Below are 24785 nucleotides of genomic sequence, written 5' to 3' on the forward strand. Positions count from 1 at the left end.
ATTATCTCACTTTTCCATCCTTAAAATCCACTTTTATTATTTAGAGTTTAGCAATGTTATCACCCACACTTAGTTTTCTACAGCTACTGTCACATTGTCGTTTACAGCTACAGTCAAAAACTTCATATTCTTGTTTGTATAGATCATTTTGTATAGATCATTTTTATATATTTGTTGTTAGGCTGAGATAATCCTTCACAAATCTGAGGATTTTGATAATATTGAATTCCAAACAAGCAACGACATTGCGGACAAATTCAACGAGGTTTATGTTAGCAAGGATCAGGTAAGTTATATTTGTTATCATTACTGGTAATGTCAGTAATAACTTTAATTCATTTGTATGTCGTCATCATGGTCTTAATCATTATATTCATAAATCATTGGTTAAAGCAGTTTGTGCAGCGGTTTCCAATTTGCTTATTGAACTTCAGGAGTTCAAACCACACACTGACCATAATTTAGCCGGTCATGCTTAGATATACCCCAACTTGCATCATATTATTGTTTCTTATTCTTCCTGCAGGTCGTGAGAACAGCTATTCCTGCCGGAGGTGGTGTGTCAGTTTCTTTTCCCATAATTCCCAAGGAATTGAAGTTGATGGACATTCATGTGTCGGCGCAGTCATCAACCGCCAGAGATAGTGTCATTAGACAGCTTTTGGTTGAGGTAATTAGCAGATTCAAGGGAGGTCCTCCTCACCCTAATGGAATTTTAAAATTATGGCGAAAACAAGAAAATTATATTGTGCAATTTATTTATAGGTGAAATAGGCATGACATTTTGTACCTTAGCCTTAACCATGGGGGTGGGGGTGGGGGAGACTTAAGGTTGTCTAGACCCTTTGTAAATGTCCCTCTCTGAGCCCCCCACCACCTATTTTGAATTCCTGGATCTAACACTGCATATATATTAGGTATTCCTTAAAGTATTTCATAATCTCTGAGAATATTTATTTTGTAAAATTCTATATACAGTATTGCAATGATATTTTAGCTGTTTTAAAAGTTTGACAACATATGTTTTTAATTGCTAGCCCGAGGGAGTTATGAAGTCGTACACTGATCCAGACCTCATCGATTTATCAGGCGACATGTTTACAAAATCGTTTCTTGTTGATCTTCCCCCATCTGGTCTCGTTGAGGGCTCTGTTCATGTAATGCTCTCAGCCACAGGTGAGAAGAAAATATGTTTTTATTCAGTCTATAAGGTATGTGATTTACAAATATTACAAAAAAAAAATATTAATAAAATATACACAATGGTCCTAATAGAAATTTGGGCTGGACTTAAAAACAGTCACAGGTGTGAACAGTGGTTACGTTGTCAAACATTTACAAAGAGCTTTTGTTGACGGTTGTTCAAGCTTTGTACGGCACTGTGTGAATCTGAATAAATACTAAGGGAGGACCCTACTGGGGTATATGCGCCAGTGTGCGTCATCGATGTGCAAGCTATTTGGTGTTATTTATTTATCTATGATTTTATTTATTCAAAATATTTATTATATGATTTTTTGTATTTAAGTAAAGGTATACAATTTGGTTTATTGCTTTAAGAGGGGGATCCAACAACTGATGTCGAGGCAGTGTCGCTTTCACTAGTGCGTATACGTAGCAACACGCTGGCACATTTGATGTAACAGCAGCTTCTATAGTGGCCTAGTACCTCAGGTCTACTGCTGTTAGACTGTGACAGAGAACGATGCTGCCCTGTGTCAGGGAGTAGGAATCTTAAAAAAAAACAAAAAAAAACACAAACACAAACATGTTTTCTTTGTAATTTCTTCCATTCTTCTTCCTTTTTTTTTTTTTTATTATTTGTAAGGAAGTATTGACCCTGTAACATTTAAACCTATCACTTGACAATATTGACTTTTGGGTCTAATATTGACTTTAAAATATTGACTGTGTGTCCACAGTCTATAGTATTATGATGTATTGTGGAGAGTGCTATCTAGATTATTATAATCTTTTATTATTGTATTATCCCATTATTATTTTATGCTGAATATATTTAAATTATTCTATTTTAATGTTATTATTATATGAAATTTTTCAAAATTAATGTTTCACTTCGTAAGTTTTTATTATTATTGTAAATTTGTTTTTGCTTTTGTTATTATTTTACATGCAAATTATGAAATATAATAAAATCTTATGAAGTTAGGAAAATACAGGATATTATTAATTTTTACAATTCTCTTCTGCATTTAGTTTCTTCTAATTGATATTTTGGTGTTCCTTTTAGGTGACATAATGGGCCCTACTATGAGCGGATTGGATGAGCTGCTGCGTGTGCCCTCGGGCTGTGGGGAGCAGAACATGATAGGCTTCGCTCCAGATGTCTTCATCTATGATTACCTCGTAAACACAAACCAGAATAATCTTGAGATAAAGGAAAAGGCTCTCCGCTATATGAACATTGGTAAATTCACATCCGATTATTCATTTTACCAGGTCAAAAACAACATACATATCCGTACTAAGGAGGCTTATAGATATTGAAAATGAGGGAGGCATTAAGAGTTATGTTAATATTATAAAATGCCCCAATTATTATTATTATTATTATTATTATTATTTTGTTATTTATAATAATGATTATTTTACTGCTATTGTCAGTGTTTTTTTAATCACTCATTGTCATTGTTGCCATAGCCACCCTCCCCATCAGTATTATATTGGATGAAGATCCATATTTCTTTATCACTGCATCAATTTTTTACCAGAATTATCATTGTTTTTGTTGTTATTATTTTATGTTTCTTATTATAAATTTTATAATATTTTAATTACAAAATGGAAAAAGGTTACACGAAAGGTAACTCTTTTCTATTTTTTATATTATAACATGACAGAGTCAGATAATATTTTCCTGGCTAATAATTTTTGTTATGTTATTATTGGTAGTATTGTCGTTTTTAATTGATGCGTGGGACTATAACCAGTAAGATAGCATGTTCACTACAATTTAAAATATCTTGACCACCAAAAATCTACCGTCTGCACTCTTTTTTTTCCAGGCTACCAGAAGGAGCTCACTTACCAGCACAAGGATGGCTCTTTCAGTGCCTTTGGTGACAACGATCCCTCTGGCAGTACTTGGCTGACAGCCTTTGTGGTCAAATCATTTGTCCAGGCTCAGGAGTTCATTTTCATTGATTACAAACTTGTGGAGAAGGCTGTTATTTGGATACTGATGCAACAGAATAATGATGGATCATTCCGGGAACCAGGAAAGATCTGTCACAGAGATATGCAGGTTAGACAATGCCTAGTCTATTTCCTGGATTCGACTAATTGCCATTGTTCCTTTAGAACATCCTTCATAAAAATAGAACTGTCTGATTCTCCCATTTGATAAACAATAACAGAGCATGTAACTGAGTCTGAACAATCAGACAGCTCTATTTTTGTTGTAGGGGTGTTCTTAAACAAACAGTGGCAATTAGTTTGATGATCCTGGGAATTATCTCACTCATAGACTACCACCATTAATTCTGATTAGTTTAATTTGCCTTTATAATGAAACTCTGCCTTTCATTCTGGACTAATACATATTCTCTTACAGGGTGGTTTATCTGGACCAGTTACCCTTACAGCATATGTGTTGGTGGCCTTGCAAGAAGCTAAGCATGGGAATGGATTCTCTCAGGTAAGTCTGAAGCCAGATTTATCAACTTCCTCATTTGCAACATTGTATTTATTGTTTCTTGTATTTTCATTTGTAGTATACTATTTTATTTTGGGCCCTCAACTGTAAGCATCCAAATCTTAGCTTACACATCATCTAAATACTTACGTTGAAGTGAACTTCTGATAATCGCTATTAACACACATCCAGCCAAATTACAAATAATTTTTTCATTTTTGATGCTGTACCAAATGTCATGCTTGACATTTTCTGCTATATGAATTTAATCTTGCCATATGTTTCTCGGAAAGGCCTATGGCATTTTAAATTTTTTTATATTTTATTTTTATTTGCTCCTTTACTCAGTATTTTGCTCTATTCTAAAGATCTTATAAAAGTTTTGCTAAATTAGTTTTGCCTGATTAACAAAATTTATTTAATCAGTATTTTAAATGTGATGATTGGTGTGTTAATGAGAAATTTAAAAGCACCAGAGAGCTAAAACTTGAAATATTGTAAGAATATAATAGTAAATGTATTTCTTCATTGCAGACTACATTGGACTTGCTTGGCAGTTCTGTTGATAATGCTGCATCCTACATTAACTCTGAGTTATCCAACTTCAGATCTGACCCATATGTATTGGCTATCACGACCTATGCCCTTACATTAAGCAACCATGCAAATAAAGATGGGTTTCTTGCTGCATTAGAAGAACTAGCAATTGTTGAAGGTAACCTCAAATTTTCACTCATAATTATAAAGCTGTAGTCTATGTTCAAATACTTTTGAAAGCCAGAGTGGTATTTTAGAGGTGGATGTGAGGATTAGCACTTTTTCATGCTGATTTGTGTCCAAATCTCATGACGGTTGTGACATCGATCCATTGTGTTGCACATACTTATATTATGCCTGTTACATGCGGCCACCTGCAAGTGCCATGTGGTTTTGGCCATTAATAATAATGATATGTTGGACTTATATAGCGCTTAATGCCAACAAAGCCTCTAACCACTTTAGCATTATTACCCCTGGTCATTGGATCAAGCACATATGGAACCCATACACAGCTTTCCGTTAAATGTTGCAGCTGTAATCAGCGCATATTGTGTTTTAGCCTACCAGGTACCCACTTGTATTTGCTGGATGAATAGAGGCAACTGAAGGTAAAGTGCCTTGCCTTGTCTTGCGAAATGCACATCGAGAGTTTGAACCTTTAACCTCAAGGTTGAGAAGCAGAACCCCAAGCACGGTCCCCTGTTTTGTATTGCTTAGCTGTTGTGTGGGGTTTGTCAGTTGACGGACAGTTTATCTTCATCTTGGCTGTTTTCAGCCTCAGTGGTGGCCCCAGAAATTCACCAAGAAGGAGCAGGGAGACAGGAGTGATAGGGGATTATACTCTCCCTGCTTCCTCCAGCACAGCAACACCTCAGTTTTCCCATCCATAGATGGGATACATCTAATTGATATTAATTTGTATTGGTGATTGTTTCTGTAGATGGTATGAAACATTGGAGCCGTCAAGATGTAGTTGAAGAAGTTGTCCCTGATGTAGGGCGGGAAATATGGTTTCCACCGTATCATACACCACCCTCATCTGATATTGAAATGACAGCCTACGGACTTCTCGTTTATCTGGCTCGTGATGATATCCTGTCAGGATCATCTGTTTCCAAATGGTTGACTAAACAACGAAGTGAACTTGGTGGATATTCATCAACGCAGGTAAGATATTTTTAATATTTATATACAGTATAGATTTGTTTCTATTTTGAACAATAAGAAAATATTCCCACCAAATAATATAAGTGAGAGGTACCGTGTAAAGACAACTTGATTTCTTGCTTTGAACAAGGTATTCATTCGTAGAAGTCTTATGAAGATAAGTCTATTTAATACTGACTTTAGAGGCTCGAGACCAGGACATATCATACCAACTTTAAATTGACAAAGATAGAAAAATGTTAAATACAGACAATGTATACATAATAGACCTTGGCCTTATGCCTAATCCAGCTAGAATACGTACCATTTTTAAGCCAAGTGGAGTGATAAATGTATGCACAAGTATGTTATCTAGTCAAATAAATTTAACGTAAATATGCAAGAAGTAGAGAAAGAAAGAAGAACAGGGAAGAAACTCGGAGTGGCGCTTAATTGTTTACCAAAAGTGTTATATAATAATGATAATAGCTCATTATTACATTTCACGTGTTTGCAGAAAATTTGGGACACAAGGTGTGAAGCCTACACGTTTCATAATTACAAGTTTGACCGATGATTTATATTTGTAAACATTGTTGAAAAAAATTCAGTACAATTGGTTTATTACCATGTTTTTGTTTACACCAGGACACTGTTGTAGCTCTGCAAGCTTTAGCATCTTATGCAGGTGAAATGAGTACGAACAGAGGGGAAGTTGCAATAGCTGTAACAGCAACGGCTGATCCCTCTTACAAGCATAATATAACTATTAACAGTGAGAATGCGCTTGTTTTCCAGCAGTTGGAGGTAACATGTGTTCTTTATATATAAAAATTGGTTAAGATAAGCCTACTGTATATGACCATGGATTTGTAGATGTAAAGAGGAAATACGTTTAAAAAACCTTAAAATACCTTAAAATAGCACAGCCCAAAATTGCCTATTTTCTGTATAGGCAACAGTGAATGTAACCTCCAGGACTTCAACAGAGCTTCTCCCCAGGACCCGACACAACACAATAAACATACATTAATTATCATTACTATCTGTTAGCTTTTTCCACTATTGTGATGCAATGTGAAAATGCTTTATATTTGCTATAACATTTTTTTTTTCTTGTTTCTTATTCTGTATCGTTGTTTTGCACAATTTGTTTAATTATGACAATGAATCATTGTCTTATTTAGATCCCAGTGACATCTGGCTCAGTTGATATAACAGTATCTGGCAGTGGTTCCGTTCTGGTTCAGTTCACAGTTTCCTACAACATGGAGGAGGTTGACCAGGTGCCAGCATTTAATGTCGTGGTAACAGTGGTTGACGACGATCCAAACAACATCCAAGTTGAAGTTTGTGGACAGTAAGTCTTAAGTCAAGGCACATAATGTTGTGTACAACAGTTGTATGACTGATGGCAGATGAACCCATCTCTGTTCTTTATAAGCGCCTGACGATGCGAAGGCGCCTGCTAGTTGTCGGTGGTAGTCTGAGAGTAGGTCATCATTAATGAGAGTCTGTTGCGTGTGCGTTGTGTTCTGTATGAAATCATGTCAGCCGCCAGCTGTAGGGTGTAGCGTGTGCCTTTCATCAGTGCACTCGGCAAAAGCTCACGTAGCAATAATAATTTCAAAAGAAAATTCTACAATACAGTAAACCCTCAAATTCGAAACACCTAATTCCAAGACCCCACCAATTCGAGAGTACTTTATTAAAGAACAAAATAACAATCTTTATTCTATTAACAATACGCTAACCAACTATGTGGAGACTGAACCCGGAGATCAGCCGCAATGGTGGTCTCGAATTGGAAAGCGAACTATTTCAATTATGAAAATAAAGCCCCTTCAGACAGACCTGCAATATTGCGGTAAGCACGCCGGCATGGGTTTCTGTCTGAAAGAGTTGATACGCCAATACTGTAAAACCCCGAATTGAAGCCCAGGCCCAGGATTTATCAATCTCAGCTTAGCAAATGTCTTAAGTAAAAAAAGTTAAGATGTTCCTAAGCAAATATCTTAAGCTAATTTGTCAAACCATCTTAGCAAAATCTTGGCTTAAAAATCGTCAAAGATGGCGCATGCGTGCAATCGACTTTCTAATTTTAAGCATTTTTAAGCTAAGCAATATTGATAAATTTGACTTAGTAAAAAAAAATGGACTTAAGACGAATTTAAGCTGATTTCTAGTTTGATAAATCTGGCCCCTGGGCTTCTTCTTTTCTTTGCGAACTTTGGATGGGCTTCATTTCAAGATGGGCTTCTTTTCAAGATGGGCTTCTTTTCGAGACTACTTTTGCAAAGTAAAGAGGGGGGGCTTCTTTTCAAAATGATTGCTGTGAATTTTGTGAATTTGTACTGTAAAACAATAAATAAGGCCACTGTAACATCAATCAGTATCATGGAGTGTATTTAACTGGCATTAAATCACCTAAACTACTGTATAAACCAAGCTTGTATTTAATTTATTTTGTTTTTTAAAATTCATACACACGTGTATGTGATTGTAATATCTTGAAAAAAAAAAACCTATGCTATCTTGAAAAGAAGCCCATTTTTGAGATGGGCTTCTTTTCAAGGCTAATTTTCCAAACTAAATAGGGGGGCTTCAATTCGAGGTTTTACGATATGCCGACTTTCTTTAGGCCACCTTGCACCCTAGTAATATTGCTGCAACATTGTGGTAACGGTTACTGGCTTTCTCTATCTGGTCTACTCGATATTGCGGAAATCAAGCCAGTGTGCATTTATACATAAACAAACAAGGTTAAAGTCGAAAACAATTGCCAATATTACACCATTCTATAGGACCCTTTCAGACAGAAAAGCGTAAGATTACTGCAATATTGCGGTAAGAAAGGGGCTGTGTGAAAGGGTGTAGACCGGTTATTATGCTGGCATGCTTACCGCAATATTGCAGCAACGTCTATCTGAAAGGGGCTTACGAAATGTATACATTTCTTTATTTTAAAAATAGCAAAGATACCTATTGTTTGAATATAGCCAAATTGGATTTTAATTTTTTACACAACTGCAAGTCATTTAGTTTTTTCCCTAAGTTTATATACATCTATATAATCACTATGTGCCACTGAAACTGAAAACTACCATTTAACAACTGTTGATATAATATAAGTTGATGTATAGCAACAGTTTCCTTAGCAAAAGTTCCCATAATAAATTAGCAATCAGCAGCAGATGGTTAAATTTTTAAGTATGTGCATAATTTTAGGCAAGCAACATCCTTTTGTCAGCGGTATAATGTTACTGAACAAAATCTTTAACACCTATTAATTTATATTTATACATTTTGTGCTTTTATTAGGTATTTGAAGGAGGAAGAGAGCGGGATGTCAATCATGGAAGTCGGTATCCCATCAGGCTTCGATGTGGATGAGGACAAATTGAAGGAGGAACTGTCGAAGATTGTTACTCTGCAAAAGTATGAGCTGCAGACAAGATATGTTAACCTATATCTTGATGAGGTAACAGCATCTCCTCTAGAAACAGTTTTTGCTTAAAGTCAGGCGCCGGAGGAAAAAAAAATGTTTGATATGTTGTAGCACTGATTTTTCTAAGACAGAAAAAAAGTTGTCTGATGAAAAACTGGGGAACTGTAAATTAGATACAGATTTTTGAATATTTAAAAACTGGGGGAAAAGGGGACGTAACCGCCCTTTATTACATTGAAACCCAATCAATTGACTCAATAATTTAAGTATTGTATTTTTTTTAAGGTTAAAAACCTATGTTATTCTACAAGAAGACACTGTACTTCTTTACAGGTCTGTCAGACAGTCAGAGTAGCACCATCCAGCTTTATTTCATATTCCCCAATTTTCCCAATTTTAAATAGATTTCCATTAACGTTGATACAACAGTACAGTATATCATCTTCATATAGCATTACTTTTTTCTTCTCTTAATTCCAGATTGCATACGAACATAGGACTTGTGTTCGTATCACCGCCTTCAGATCAAATATTGTGTCAAACATCAAGCCCAGCCCTGTGAAAGTGTACAACTATTATCAGCCAGGTAAGAATAATTATGTAATAATAATAATAATAATAATAATAATAATAATAATAATAATAATAATATCTTAATTTATCTATATTTATTTTTATTTTTTATTAATTTATGTTAAAAACACTTAGAAAACAATACAAGACTGCAAACAATCCAAGTTTACAATATCGTGGTTGAAAATATTATACCAGAAATATACACTGTTAAAATCTAAAATCTTATTTTAAAATAAATGTTGGAGAGTCCATATTTAAAAATGTAATTAGGCTTAAGTGTTACCTGCCTGAGTTCAATCATATTCTTATTCAACAGCTTTACCATGCAACTGAGGGATAGTTCGGAAATTATATTTTTATGTTGAGCCAATTTTTAGTTTTTGCTTTAGCAATGGTTTCAGCAACTGTTTTGTCACTTTCTTCATGGTAATAAGCCCTTGGATGAATTGGGTCATTCACACTTTCATTGACTTTCTGTGCAGTCTGTCTTTCCACCAGGATGATATATAGTTTGGATAGGATAAGATAAGAATATTTTTTTCCTTCCGAAGAGTGTACTACAGTACATTATTCAATGTAAATGTGGGTCATATTACACAAAGGACTTTTATGTCTCATCTTAATTATTATAATTCAGGGTTGTCCTTGTAGAAAACTAAGGGTGGGTGATAAGATTGGTAAACTCTAATTAACAAGAGTGGATTTTAAGGATGGTCAAGTAGGTTAATAAAGGTGGTTGGAGAGCCATGAAATTTCCTTTTGATTGGGAAAAAAACTTCAACGCTGGGTGGCCCCCGCCCACCATAACTACAACCCTAATTTTTTAAAATTTATATATTGTCATTTAATCGCCCAACGTGTAATAGCAACAGCTCTGTGGTAAGCTGTCATAACTTTTATTTCAGCCCTCCAGCTGAATACACAAAGAGAGAGCAGCGATGGGAATTGAACCAGGAACCCGGATGATCTCCATGGGTCAGTGCACACACAGTGGCTACCACCAGATTAGCCGACTGAACTAAGCAGTGCTCACTGTTCACATCTTAAGCCCTGTCCAGACTATCAAATTTCATTTGACAAAAACATGTGACATGCCTAAATATGGTCATGATAAAATCACATCATGGCCATATATAAGCACATCTTGACTATATATGGGCACATCTTGACTATATATGGGCATAGAACAGGTTTGGGAATGCCCCCGCGGAATTTTTGTTTTCTAGACGCCCGAAAATAACCTGTAAGGCGTTTTTGGGCAAAAAGTTGGGTTTTTTTTTTTTGTTTTTTTTTTTTTACACTTTCCAAATTGGGGCCGGGGCTTCTTCCCCCCCCCAATCCACCCCTGCGTAACTAACATCAATACCATTGAAATAAGAGCTGCGTACACAATTTCAATTCTATTCCTGTATAATTTGTTTTCTTTTTCTTTTGCTAGATGAACAAATGACCATGTTTTACACGTCAGACACTCTGATGAATTCCAATATCAGAGAATTATGTGGCAACTGTGGAGAGGTCGTGTCCCTGTCTGTCGTAGATGGAGAAACTACCAAAAAGCCTTCTTCTGGGATGCCTCATTTAAGCCCAAACCCTCTCATTAATATCATTGCACTCATTCTGAGCTGTTTCCTCACTGGGTTTATGCTGGGCGTTAACTACCATGTGTAAATTATTGATAGCTACTATCAGTTAAACACTATAGCTTTATAAATAGGGATAATTAACAGAGGATTTGAGATCACTCAAGCTACGGTCACACCAGAGCCTAAAGTTTGGCTTGACTCAGTACAGTTTATGATCTCATGCGTGGCTTAAAAATGTTCAGTTTCCAATTTGGTTAACTCAGATAGTAGAAATCCTTGAGCATAAACATAACACCATTTTGGTCACACACTTCTCTGAGAAAAGTACAATGGCAAGTTCTAGGTGAACCCAGGTCAACCTGTACCATTGCTTGGGTTGAGCTGTCTGGGTTAAGAACAGTTACAATCCAGGCATCAGTCAACCCTGCTTAGTTCAGATTATGAGTTTACTAAAGTCAAGTCAGACTTGAGGCTGTAATGTGATTGTAGCCTCTCTGTTATCAATGCTTCTCTAGCTACTTAGGCCTTCATTTTACAGTATAGGTATAAGGTATAAGTTTTTTATATTAGGTATCATTGGTTGGTACATATAATATAATTATATTACTGTTTCAAAATACATTCCAAATGGTAAAGGATCTTTTTAGCCATACATAATAATAAATATATAAATCATAATTATTGAGCTGGTTTTGTATTGTCTCGTGCAAAGCAGAAGTTGGAACAATCATTTATTATTATTATTATTATTATTATTATTATTATTATTATTATTATTATTATTTTAATAATATCAAAATTATTATATTACTTATTAGCAATCATGTTAGGTATATATTTTATTTTAATAATAATCTGTATTAATAATAGCGATAGTGACATCAATTATAATAATAATAATGTTTTTCAACATTCAAAGCAAAAGTCTGAACAATCATTTATTATTGTTATTAAAATATTGACATTATTAAATTACTTATTATCAATCATGTTAGGTTTTATAGCGATAATTTGATGTTTAAATAATAATCTGTATTAATAATAATGATGAAAAATAGTTTTTAATGACAGTGATAGAGACAAGAATAATGTTTTTAAAAAAAGTTAATAATTTGGACTATAAGAAATATTAATAATCTGATATTTTTTTATTGTGAATTTGTCCCTGAAATATCTTCTCCCTTTGGTCAGTAATTTTTTGATGTTTATTTATGAGCCAAATAAGAATGCATATATGTATTTGAATGTTGCACTGGAATATGGAATATACTATTATTAGAAATATATTGTAAATACTGTAGAATTTTTATTTTGGAATATTTAAATAATCTATTCAGGTGCCTTCTCACACATGTTGCAATGTATTCATTTCTATTCTAATCTAATGATTTGTAATAATTATATATTAAATATTATATAGAATTTTTTTCTCAATGGAAACAGAATGAGTTTATTAAGATATAAAGAAAATAAAGAATTCCAAAAATGCAAATTTTACGAGTCTTTTAATAACATTGTAGTAATAATAATTAGTGATTTTATCAATACTTCATGATTGGTATTAATTTATAAATTGTTAAATGTGGTATGTGGATCATTATGTTTACATGAATTTGCTTTCGTAATAAAGTTCTTGGCATTTGTGAAAAACAAAATATTAGTATTCTTTATAGTGTTTTGGTTCATAAATGTGATATGCAAAAAAAAAAAATCACCAAGAAGTCATATGCAGTTCTTGATGTCCATATATATATATCTGTCTCTTATACACATCTAGATGTGTATAAGAGACAGCACCAGAGCCTAAAGTTTGGCTTGACTCAGTACAGTTTATGATCTCATGCGTGGCTTAAAAATGTTCAGTTTCCAATTTGGTTAACTCAGAATCACCCTATTAAAGAATAAAAACCGATGAGGGAGGGAGGGAGGTTTATTTATTTATTTTTTTAATAATAACTTTAATGGAGATTCGGGTACAACGAGTTTGTGTGACTTCCGAGAGATGGTATATTAAGAAACAATAACAGCATACAGTTACTCTAAATCCATTCTAAAACACTTAAAATAAAACAATATTACATTTACTGTACTTTTATTAATTTCTTTCTAAATAGTGATATTTTAAAGATCACTTTTAGTGCTGGTCTTTTTTAGTGGAATTCTTAGTTCCTAAGACCACTTAAACCTCGTCCCAAAAGTGGTCTTTAATTGGAAGGAGACCTTCATACCTACATCATGGAAATCTATTAACAATCATATTAGTCATTGGATTTATTATGATGACTAAAATATTTTCGAAACGCTTGTATTTATGAAACTGGTCACTGTAAATGGTGACATCTGATTGGCCAAAACTTGAATGTAATTAAGCCTGGAGAGATACAAGTGAAATTGCAACAACATTAGTAGTACCTTTTTAGTTAGCTGAGAGCAAGACTCCAACTATCTAAGGCCTATGGAGATAAGCACCCATCAATAACGGTTAATGTTTCTGTACCTTTTTGTGTTTATGCTACTTTAACTGAATTTGCAACTGTCTGGTAAGTACTCTATTAATTATTGGAATACTTAAGTGAAAAACAGGTCGTCGGGCTCACTGATAGAAACGTGTTACTCTGATGAGACTATACCGTTGCCAATCAAGATCAAATGATTTGTTATTAATATATCAACTGGACCCTCATATGTAGTTGTACAACTGCTGTAGAAGGTGCATATTCATTAATACAAAATAATGTATTCACTCATATCAATACAATAATACAATTTGTGTGCCGGAAACCATATCTTGTTAATAGTTCCGGTTCTACTAAGTAAACAAATTAAACAATATGGTTGAATAATGCAAACAAGGAAAGTTAAATTTCAACAAATAACATCAATATTAAAATTACAGTAATTTTAACAAAGGTGATCATAATCGTGATACTGTATTAAAGGTATATGTATGGTCCCAGTTTATAAATGTTTCTTTCAGCCGTTTTGAATGTGGAAATTTGAGTGATATTTATAATAGAATTAGGTAGTATAGCCAAAATTCTGTGTTTTGTCGTTTTCTGAGCCTACCTGATGAAAGATGGAAAACGATGACTGATTTGTGAGTTCATTATAAAGAGTTGTGAAATCCCCTGTTGATAATTGAACTGGCCTTTTCTGAAGTAAATCTTTAAAATATATAGATATATTATATATATGTATGTATTCGTTAACGCTGTTAAATTATATATCTGCGACCTCTCGCTGTCATAACCATTAGACCACAGAGGCTTCATGGTTGAACAGATTCAAATAAAGTAAAAACTTCAATGGGATTATCCTAAAATATAGGTAGACACCGAATTGAGAAGCGTATGCTCCGTAAACTGCTTTTTATAGGAGGGCTTATGAGATGATACACTAAAAAAAAAAAGTAATAAAAAATAAATAAATTAATTAAAAAACTAGGCCGATATTATTTAAAAAATGATTTTTTGTTTTCTCTACAAAGCAATAATATGGCTTTCAAAGCTGTCCCGATGATGATAACGTTACTTTTAGTGACTGTTGGATTTTTCCACTTTACCTACGGGTAAGTTCATTTCCATTTTTACGTGTTACTTGTGTTGCTAGCTGTCGCATGTTGAAGACACTTTTTGCGTCATTGACCTCATTTGACCCTACATGATTGTAATGGGAGAGACCATTAGTCATTATATATTTTATTTAGCTCCTTAGGCAAAAATGTTATCTCTTCCCTAGCAATAAAAGTGTTTATTATGTAATGTTGAACGCTTTGTTGTTTTTTAGTTGGAATAAAACACCTTTCCGCAACCTATTACATTGGCAGCGACTCATACTTAAAAGGAATGACAACAAACGAAGCCAAAACTAGACTTGCTATGTTTGTTTGTACAACAGAAAATAGGACCTTTTCCCATTGGTATAATGAGAAATGAAGTTGAAATTGCAACCAAAAAAAAAAAGTCATTAAAAGTTATAAAGTAAAAGAAAAATAAAATAATACACGAAATATAAAAAAAAACTTATAGTACTAAAAACAAATAAGGAACTAACAAGAATAGAGAATCAAGTTTACAACTAACGCGACGTTACTGAGACTCCAACTACTGCTGCTGCAATGGTAATATAATAGCAAGGTACATTGAGACTCATTTATAACCATTGCGCACTATGAATCAATCTGATGCCTATGCATTTTTTGTTCATAGCGATTCATAATAATTACGGTGGTTTTGTGTTTAACCTAGCTGAAGCTGGTTTAAACGCTTTAGAAAACGCAAATTTCGTTATTTAATTTAATCAACTGTCAAAAAAAATCTTTAAATGGTCCTCATATCCACACTCTAACTTCGGATCGTCACCAAAATTTGATTATTTCTTCATTGGCCCATGAAAAACTATTCTGCAAAGTTTCATTTTGATCCATTTATAACTGTTACGTAAGCATTTTAAATTACCCTCAAATTCACACCTGAATTTGGATCGTCACTAACACCTGATAATTTCTTCCTTGTAACTTGAGTAAACTTTCCCGAAAATTTCATTCAGATCAGTTCATTAGTTTTTGAAATATCTAGTCTGGCACTTTTCATTTGAATGGTCCTCGTAGTTAAACCCTACGCCGGATTGTCACAAAAAATTTAATTGTACACAGAAAAAAATATTCTGAAGATTTTCATTTAGACTCACTGATTATCCACACCCTAGGCCGGATCGTCACAAAAATTTGATCATTCCTTTATTGTACCATGATAAACTATTACTTTTACCAATTGATTAGGTTTTTGAGATATTTAGGTCTGTGATGTCAGAAGTTTAAATGACCCTAAAATTTACACCCTAAATTGGATCGTCACCAAAACAAAATAATTTCTTCCTTGTAACTTAGTTATTTTTCCCAAACGGCTTATTCAGATCAGACCTGTTTTTGAAATATCTGGTGTAGAGTGTTTGCCCTTAAATCTCTTTAATTGGTCCTCACATCCACACCTCACTTTAGATTGACACTAAATATTAGGAGGCACATCCTTGATATACGGTCTATGCTTCGACAAGGTTTGGAAAAGAACTAATCATGGAAAGTGACCAAAGTGCGGGCTGGAATAACCCAATTCTAAAAGATACGGAAAGAAGTATGTAAGAAAAAGAAAGACATAACAAGAACAACGGCGTTTTCATCTAGCGCTGGGAAAAGCCATTTAGGCCTACAGCCAACAAACGTGCAAAATTGTGGCATATGCTTCAGTTGGCTAATTTCTAAAGCGCGCGTTTATTGCTGCAATAACATTCTATCAAAACATTTACCTTAGTTACGACAACTTCAAAGTTTTATTTTTGTTTATTTCAAGGTGATTTGGCTTTCAAATAGGAATTATAACGACAATTTTCTCGTCAACAAAATGTGTTAATGTCTTTCAATAACCCATAACTGGCAGCAAATCAGAGCAGACTTTTTCGTCGATTTTTTTTGTCATGTCTTATTGAATAATTAGATGCGGTAACTTATGTGATCTGTTATATTAGTGTTTAAAAGTGATATAATTTCATTTTTTAAGGTATTTAAATTTACTTTGTGGGTGATATGAAGTCTTTTATGAATGAAGTGGTATATTTTAATTGGTTAACAAAAGGATCAAGTTGTGATGGTTCTTCTGATTTCCGCTATCTCCCTCGCACGTATAACGACGGACGTAATTTATTGATTTAATCACTTAAACAAAACAAAAAAAAAAAAAAAGAAAAAAAAACATATTCAATCATTTTTCCATGAAATTCATCAATTTCAGTTCAATTAAGTTCAATAAAACGTTATTACCTCACAACGGAGTAACTCATTTAACCTTGACAGTAAAACAACAGAAATTCACAAAAGGCCTGCGCAGTACGGTAATTCCTCAGTTAAAAATTGGTTTAAAACTTTAGGTTAAAAATAATTATTACACTAAAACTTTATAAAATATAATTGCTGTTGGACAAATGACTTAACATAACTGTTAGTTTTAATTTTACGTTGTAATATGCGATCGCTTCTATTACTTTTCACAAATTTGGTTTCGGGTTTGATGGGTCGCGTCTGAGTGCTGCATTAAATTTGGATTGTGGACTAAAATAGTGGCGGAACGATGAATAACAACCTGAATATAAAAAAATAAGAATGTTTGTTCAAACTTGTTTCTTGAATTGTGTTATCGCTTCCTGCAGTTACAAAGCGCGCTGTTAGACACTCTCCACATTAAGTTAAAACAAATCCCTACGAGTAGAGCTTGCAAAGAACCAAAGCAAAACCCACACCTTATTCTTCTAGTGTTATTTCTCTGTCATTCAATTAATTTTATTATATTGTATGAGTATATGGCTTTCTATATCAACTGACGAAAATGTTAATTATGGAAAACAGAAAAAAATGTTTTATGAGTAAAAGTTATTTGAGGGCATTTATAAAAGTAGTACTGTTAATTATACAAGACGAGTGTTGCCGTGGCAAGAAAAAAAAAATAACCGCAAACCGTTGCAGATACACCATTATGAACTTTATCTAATCAGAATTTTAGACTATTGCTCATTGACATTATAGTTTCTATTTCTCTTCCCCCTTCTTTTTTTAATTATTCTTTGTTACAACATAAATACCACCATAAGCTCAAATAATCATATTATTGGCAATAAAGTAAGACATATCTTTTACTGCAATTACGCCGGCCATTGTAAGGCAAACCCAATAAAATGAAATTTGTGCATGCAGCGCCTAGCGACGGTGAAAATCGCCTGGCAACGTGCAATGATTGCCGTAGCGGTTGTGCAGGCCTCTTGTTAAAGAGATTTGCCCGCTTACTGCGATGTCAATAGCATGATTGGCTACATCCCAACTGCTTCAACTTTATACATTTTAACCCTAGGTTGAAATATGTGTTTGCGGATGCTGAATAATATCCTCGGTTTTCTGAATCACCGAACACACAATGTTAATGTGTTTATTCCTAGGTCCAAATTTGCATGGAAAGGAACCCAAGGAAATCATCACGATTCTTTCTTCATATAATTTGTAAGGAGTGTGTATCCATTATGCAATTAATGGACCTCCGCAGTCAATCATTATTTGAGAATTTAATTATTAAAATTTGTATTGAATTATTTATAGTCTTGTTTGCGTTACTTTCCAAAATCCACAAATTATTTAGTCAGAATGTGCGTATACCCACGCATGGGTTGACACATATAGCTTGAAAATATGGCAGCTACGCATAATTTACATCGTGAGAAGTTAAAATATATAGAAATTCTGACTTTTGAGTTAAATGATCCAAAAAATCACCCGATACGCATACAGTTACCTGTTAAGAGACAATGTAACTCACAGGAAGTTACGTCGTCTGCTATCAAAGAATGGCCCTACACACAGCACACGTGTGTTACTGTTAAATGTATGAGACATGTAAACATGTAACACCAAAGTAGTTACAATAGTTGCCGGGGATCTACTCCCTGGAGACCTATACCAAAAAACGACATTTTTTCCTAGGTTATTCCTAGGTTATTAAAATTGCTAGTGTTAACTCCACCCAGGTCTGGTTTATACTGCGCCGGCCATAGGTCCTGGCCATCGTTCGAGAATAACGATGTCGAATGTGAACTTTTGGGTCTTAAAACAAAAGAAAACTGGGAAAAGAAGCCTTTAGGCCCAGTACTTCAGGAATATTGAATACCTAGAGAGTGCGAAAGTGCAGGTAGGGCCTAGGCTAGCTTACTAGCCCAGGCCTACCTAGGCCAATGTGCCAATATGATACGAGTCAACTGTCTTATACCATGGAGGTATACCTCCATGAGATACGGTATATTTGTAAGTTTACATACCTTTTTCACACGATAATAGCTTAATGTAGATCTGGACTAAATTATTCAGACAAAAACCGGTAAAAAAAATAGCTTTTATTATCTGTTATAAGCCTATCCTTCTGACTCGTGGTCAGCCGTCACGTTTTCTCGCCTTGGCCCACCCTCTACGGCGGTTGCTCTTTTGCTCTCTGGTTGCCGGACCAATATTATTTGGTGTGACATGGTCACATGTCTCATACATTTAACAGTAACACACGTGTGCTGTGTGTAGGGCCATTCTTTGATAGCAGACGACGTAACTTCCTGTGAGTTACATTGTCTCGTAACAAGTAACTGTATGCGTATCGGGTGAAAAAATACATGGCATGAAAATGTGAATTGTTGGCTTATTGTCATTTGCGTTCACCCAGGGCACGTAACAGTGATACTGTTCTTGCTATCGGGGCCAGACTCAATTTGAAGTAATGACCATCGTGGTTACTTGTTTTTTAAATTAATAATTGTGTGTCTGTCTATTTGCCGTGCTGTGTCCTTCCTGGCTCATTACTCAAAAACTACGTCTGGCCCAATTATTTCAGATTTTCACACAATGGCAATGTTACATGTATCTCGATTCTCCTTAAATTTGGTGCTGATCGGAAGTAAGGTGCGGATTTTAGAGGTGGTACAACCAATAAAACTAATCGCTCGACCGAGTTTGGCTAGGCCGAGCCGACACGAACGGACCGACCGACCGCGAGAACGCGAGCGGATCGACCGTGGGCTTGTGAACTGGAAGTGGTCCGGACGGCGTGCAATATTGACCGATACGATAGATGGGTTTGTCATGCGAGGCCGATATACTATGCCTTCGAGCGAATGGAGCGAATCGAATATATACATTGATTTGGCGCAATGGGGCGCGAGTTTGTAATTTTAGATTATTTTTTTGTGTATATTGTTATTATTGTAAAATGATTTTATATTCCTGTTTTGTGTTTCCATTTATCTTGTAATTGAATTGGAATTGAAATTTTGCCTGGGTTATACCTAGTCCGTTAATCAGACTGCAATTCTGGTCTTTTTAAATGTTTTCTTTCGCATTTTACATTAAATATCAATAAAGAATATTCGAATCAAAATATTCTGAATAACAATAAGAAATGCATATAAAAATAACATACCAGTTTCAGATAGTAACTTCCAAAGCCATTAATATAATAAGAATAGGCCCTATTTCGGGGTTTTTTTTAATCCTTATATTGCGTTTTCTGTACCTTAAGAGTGGCATATTCAAATAAAAACAAATTTATCTCTGTTCTATTTTCTCTATGATCTTACCTACTGATTGAATATAATCATAAACGTGTAAATATCACTACATAATCATAAAACACGTCAGCTAAAAATTGTATTTCGGCACCAATTCCACTTGCCCATATCATAAATATTTACTTTATATAGTCCTGTTTTAAAGAACAGCATATTCAGCAACGAGATTATTATCTAGTTTTTTTCTAATATAATTTATAGTGTATATATGTGTGAATATGTTTCTGGTCACTTTCTATAGGAATAACAACTATATATAATTTAATGTGATAATTTCATACGTAATTTAGATTTCAAGAATTCCCAGAACTGTTCTATGTTTATGATAAATATATTTTAAGGTTTATACATCAGAAGTTTGGACGTAAATGTAAAATTTCTATAAATACTTATTGAATTTCCGAAATCCGGGTTCTCTAACTTCAGATTTAATCTCTAATGTATTAACATGATGATCGCTGATAATAGACCTACTTGGCACAATATTACATTTGCGAACTTTCGTTATAGTGGGAAATGAATCAGTAATTTCTAGCCGATGATCACTCGTGATTATTTTTGACGATGTATGCCCGACCATTTTTTAGGTTTTGTAAACTAAAAATATCGATTAAGTCTAATTGTTTAAATCAACAAAATTAGGTACGCGTCTAAACGGGGTTTTTTTTAAAACATTTTTTAAATATTTTATTTAATTTCACCCCGAACAGCGAAAACGCCAATAAAAGGGAGCATATAGTAAATATAATATAAATCACAGCGACAAAACCGATAAAATCACAAAGAAACATTCAAAAATATTATAAGCAGTACAAAAATATTAAGATAAAATTAATTTAAAATAGTTACTACATGGGGAACATTATAAGAAAGTTCAGTAAAATTCAATTCCAAGAGCAGGTGAATGATCAAATGGCAAGTTTAAATTGTGCTAAAAATAAATGAAGAGGTTGATGAAAAATATCAATTGATGGCTCATTGTTTGTATAACAGAATTATAGAAAGAGGTAAGTCTACGTAATCAAGAAAACACAGGGGAACTCTATAATGTACCCTTCATCAATTTAATTTTTGCATATTTGAACCAATTTGCATATTTCGGAATACCATAACCTTGATGTTTTACACGTGTTGATTAAAATAAAGACAGTGTTGACAGTAATCTGTTAGTACAGTAAATAAATAAATAAATAATGAAAGAAATGTAAAACAAATTTTACAGGGGTTATCTGATAGTGTCACCGGATTCCATACGGCCTGGATTACCATTTGTGGTCAGCGTAAACATTGAAGCTACACAACCGTTCGTCTTAAAAGTCTGGATAACGAGAAACTTTGTTAAGCTAGCGGAGTCTGTAAACGCCTACGAAAATGGCGTCGCTGACACAATTGAATTTCAGGTATATTTTGTAAAAATTAAAAAAAATACTGTCTGTGTGTGTCATGAGCTTAAAAAATTTGAAAAATCCAATTCAATATTTGGATTACCTAATTTGTATATTCAAGTAAAATTTAAAAAAAATGATTGTCGAGTAATTAACACGATTTTTTTAGTAATATGTCTGTAAATCTGTATAATTTAGTTTTTACTTAGGTTTGGATTAATAACTTTTTTATCCTTATAAATGAGCTATTCAAAAATTTAATTGGATTTTTTAGGTTTATCCATCATTAGTAAATTTCCCGCACGATTAAAATCGAAATTCGTGCTTCTTACAGGTCATTCAATTCATAGAAGAAGCCTTTTACTGGTGAAGGCGTACCTATTAGCCAGGTCAATATATTAACACCGGCTTTAAACAATAAAAATTCATTACAAATTTATTACAGTCAATATTGAAATATTCAAACAGTTAATGTTATGTAATCAATAGTCAGTTCTTGCAGTATCACTAAATCAAACGAGAGACGAATTACGTTTGTGTTTTGCGCCGCATTGAACTTTTCATAGATAATTTTTTTCTTTGCTTACATTGATTCGTTCATAATATAAACAAATCTTATTTAAAAATGTATTTTCTGTTAAGGTGCCGGAGAATGCAGACAATGGCCTCTACATGATATATGCAGTAGCATCAGGTGGAATTCGGTTTTATAAAGAAAATACCTTAAAATTCATTTCTAAGGGATTTTCAATCTACATCCAGACAGATAAAGCCATTTATAAGCCAGGACAAACAAGTATGCAAGTTTTGTTAATTCAGTATTTTTATGTATTCTGGACATGAATGAAAGAAAAAAATTAACGAACGAACGAACAATCGATCGAATGAATGCGTCCCAATTGAGTAGCGACTGATAGTTTAAGAATCGCAATACAAGATACAATTATACAAGAAGCTTATTCCATTTGTCCTAATACTAATTCTCGAAACCAAGAAGGCTAGTCTGTAGTTTACATGTGTTACATTAAAATAATAAAATAATTTACAAGAGAACACAGTTATTCTTGAAATTAACTAAAATCTAAAGTATTTTGGTCTTCAACGAATAACTTAAATAAAAACAACAATACTGTAATATGTACCGTTGATCAGAGAATGAGAGGGATTGACTCATGTGTGTTTTTATTATTTTTCGAAGTGGTTCAGCGAAGTGAGAACGATTACTTTTTTGATGTTTATATACAAGTACATATGAAAATGATGTTTTGTTTCTATCTCATTCAGTTAACTACAGAATATTTGCTGTCAATCCTGACTTGTCCCAGCGCAAGGTAAATTTTGACATCGAAATCAAGGTATGCTAGTTCCAAAGACTTATATAAATGTACTTTATTGACAAAGAAAAACCCCCACAGCAACAACACACTGGAAATATGCCTTTGTTTTGGTCGTTCCCACCCTTTTCCCGCCAATGGAACCATGCCTTTGTGTGGGCGCTCCCGACCTTTCTCTCAGTGAACATTGGCTTTTGTTTTAGCCTTTCAGTCTCCTTATTGGTCAGTTTACTATTTTCCCAACAAGCAGCAAGCTTCTCTACCGAAACATATAAGTATTTCCCTGCATGGAATTACTGCAGATATTATTCTCCTGAAGACGATTGAAGCAACTCAATCGAAACGTGAAGACTTTCTCAACTACTTTTCAGAACTACCTACGTGGTGTACCGCAAACATCAACATAATTATGTGTAACAAAAATAATAACAGTAAAAATAATGATGAATATAATAAATGATAATGATGATGATTCTTAATTACTATGATAATTCTAACAGTAATATTTATCGCTACGGTATATTTTAGTATCTATTTCATCTAGTTTTCAATATGACTGCACTCTGGTTTATGTGGATAATGATGTATAGTATTATTTTAAAAACATAGGATCCACTTGGAAATTTGATTAAGCAATGGAATAACCTCAAAGCGCCCTCATCTGGTGTAGTAATAGAAGAATTATTGATGACAACGCAGCCTGTTCTTGGAGACTGGAATATTACTGCTACTTCAGGGGTAAATCTTTAACTCAATTAGTAGTATGATAAACAATGTAAAAGACTATAAACACAATAATAGAATATCATAATGTATAATAAATATTAGATAAACTTTTTTTTTCTTCATTTTCAGCATATCTACTGTACACTTAGTTATCTTAAAAGTTATTCTCAAATATTCCGAATTCTCTTACAGAAAATCCTTTGTCTTTTGTTACACTTTACATTAAAAAATATCCTCCTCATTTCATTTGCAGCATGTGTCTGTAGTTCAAGTTTTCACTGTTGCTGAGTACGTCCTCCCAAAGTTTGAGGTGACGATAACATTGCCTTCATTCATCACCAGCGATAACACTGAACTACAGGGAAGAGTTGATGCCAAGTAAGTTAACACACTCAAACACAGACACCACCCCTCTTACTAAATTGTTTTTAAGTGCGTTTGAAATCTGAAATAATGCGCTATAAAGTCCCACTATATTACAATTAACAATTAGACCTCTCCTTCAACAAATTATATAATATAGGCTATTTTGAGGTTTGTTAATCTAAACGATTCTTTCTGATTTTCTGTTGAGCCTGATTATACATTAACATATTGGATAATTTATGTGTTTTTCCCTATACATCATATTACCGTGCCTGTGTTTGTATTGTTTTTGACACTGAATGATTTAAACTGTCTTGTACTTCAAATTATAGATTTTTTTTCTTATGATTGGCTTATAGGCCTAACTTAATCCTAACAATTGTTTTTATGTATTCTGTAATTCTTTATTTTCTATGTTTATACTGTGTAAACTTGAATGTTTTTGTTTCTCAATCCCATGGGCGAGGCCATTGGGGTGGGGAGATGGGTGTATGTAGATCCCGCAAATGTAAAAATGTAACACATATGTGAAAATAATCACAGATGTAAAACATTGTACCCACAAATGTTATAATAACCGCAAATGTCATAACATGTCAACCACAATAAATCTCGAATGTTGTGCGTACAATAATAATTTAAAGATAAAAATAAAAAACGTTTCGTTACAATCATTTGATTTGATTTGATTTATTAGGTACTCGAGATAACAATACACGAGAAACAAAGACAAAAGAGCACCAGGATTACCCATTAAGCCGACGATAGTCATGCTCATTTTCAATGGGGTCCTTATGAAACAATAAAAAATACAATAAGACACACATAAAAGATAGAAATAGATATTCAAAATAATAAAAAAGAACAGGCAAACAGGTA

At 33.7% G+C, this 24785-nt stretch overlaps 2 protein-coding genes across 2 annotated transcripts in view; both read left to right on the top strand.

Moving 5' to 3' along the window:
- LOC117106569 (CD109 antigen-like) overlaps positions 1-12606 on the top strand; it is a gene marked incomplete in the record, with an annotated part of 38761 nt that extends 26155 nt beyond the window's left edge. The window contains 11 exon segments of the mRNA XM_033247953.1: positions 1038-1176; positions 2252-2428; positions 3027-3265; positions 3575-3658; positions 4190-4370; positions 5136-5362; positions 5990-6148; positions 6529-6701; positions 8663-8822; positions 9270-9375; positions 10804-12606. Of these exon segments, the coding sequence (XP_033103844.1) occupies positions 1038-1176; positions 2252-2428; positions 3027-3265; positions 3575-3658; positions 4190-4370; positions 5136-5362; positions 5990-6148; positions 6529-6701; positions 8663-8822; positions 9270-9375; positions 10804-11036 (1878 nt within the window).
- A 746-nt stretch (positions 12607-13352) lies between these two features.
- The window catches only part of LOC117106560 (CD109 antigen-like), a 51854-nt gene continuing 40421 nt past the window's right edge, over positions 13353-24785 (top strand). The window contains exons 1-7 of the mRNA XM_033247943.1: positions 13353-13491; positions 14439-14519; positions 21318-21495; positions 22123-22276; positions 22765-22835; positions 23424-23552; positions 23794-23918. Coding sequence (XP_033103834.1) covers positions 14446-14519; positions 21318-21495; positions 22123-22276; positions 22765-22835; positions 23424-23552; positions 23794-23918 — 731 coding nt within the window. The 5' untranslated portion in view covers positions 13353-13491; positions 14439-14445. The remainder of the gene's footprint in view (positions 13492-14438; positions 14520-21317; positions 21496-22122; positions 22277-22764; positions 22836-23423; positions 23553-23793; positions 23919-24785) is intronic.

The sequence above is a fragment of the Anneissia japonica genome, unplaced genomic scaffold (genome assembly GCF_011630105.1).
Source record: "Anneissia japonica isolate Jap-2015-1 unplaced genomic scaffold, ASM1163010v1 scaffold11144_len554210_cov170, whole genome shotgun sequence".
NCBI classification, from domain to species: Eukaryota; Metazoa; Echinodermata; class Crinoidea; order Comatulida; family Comatulidae; genus Anneissia; species Anneissia japonica.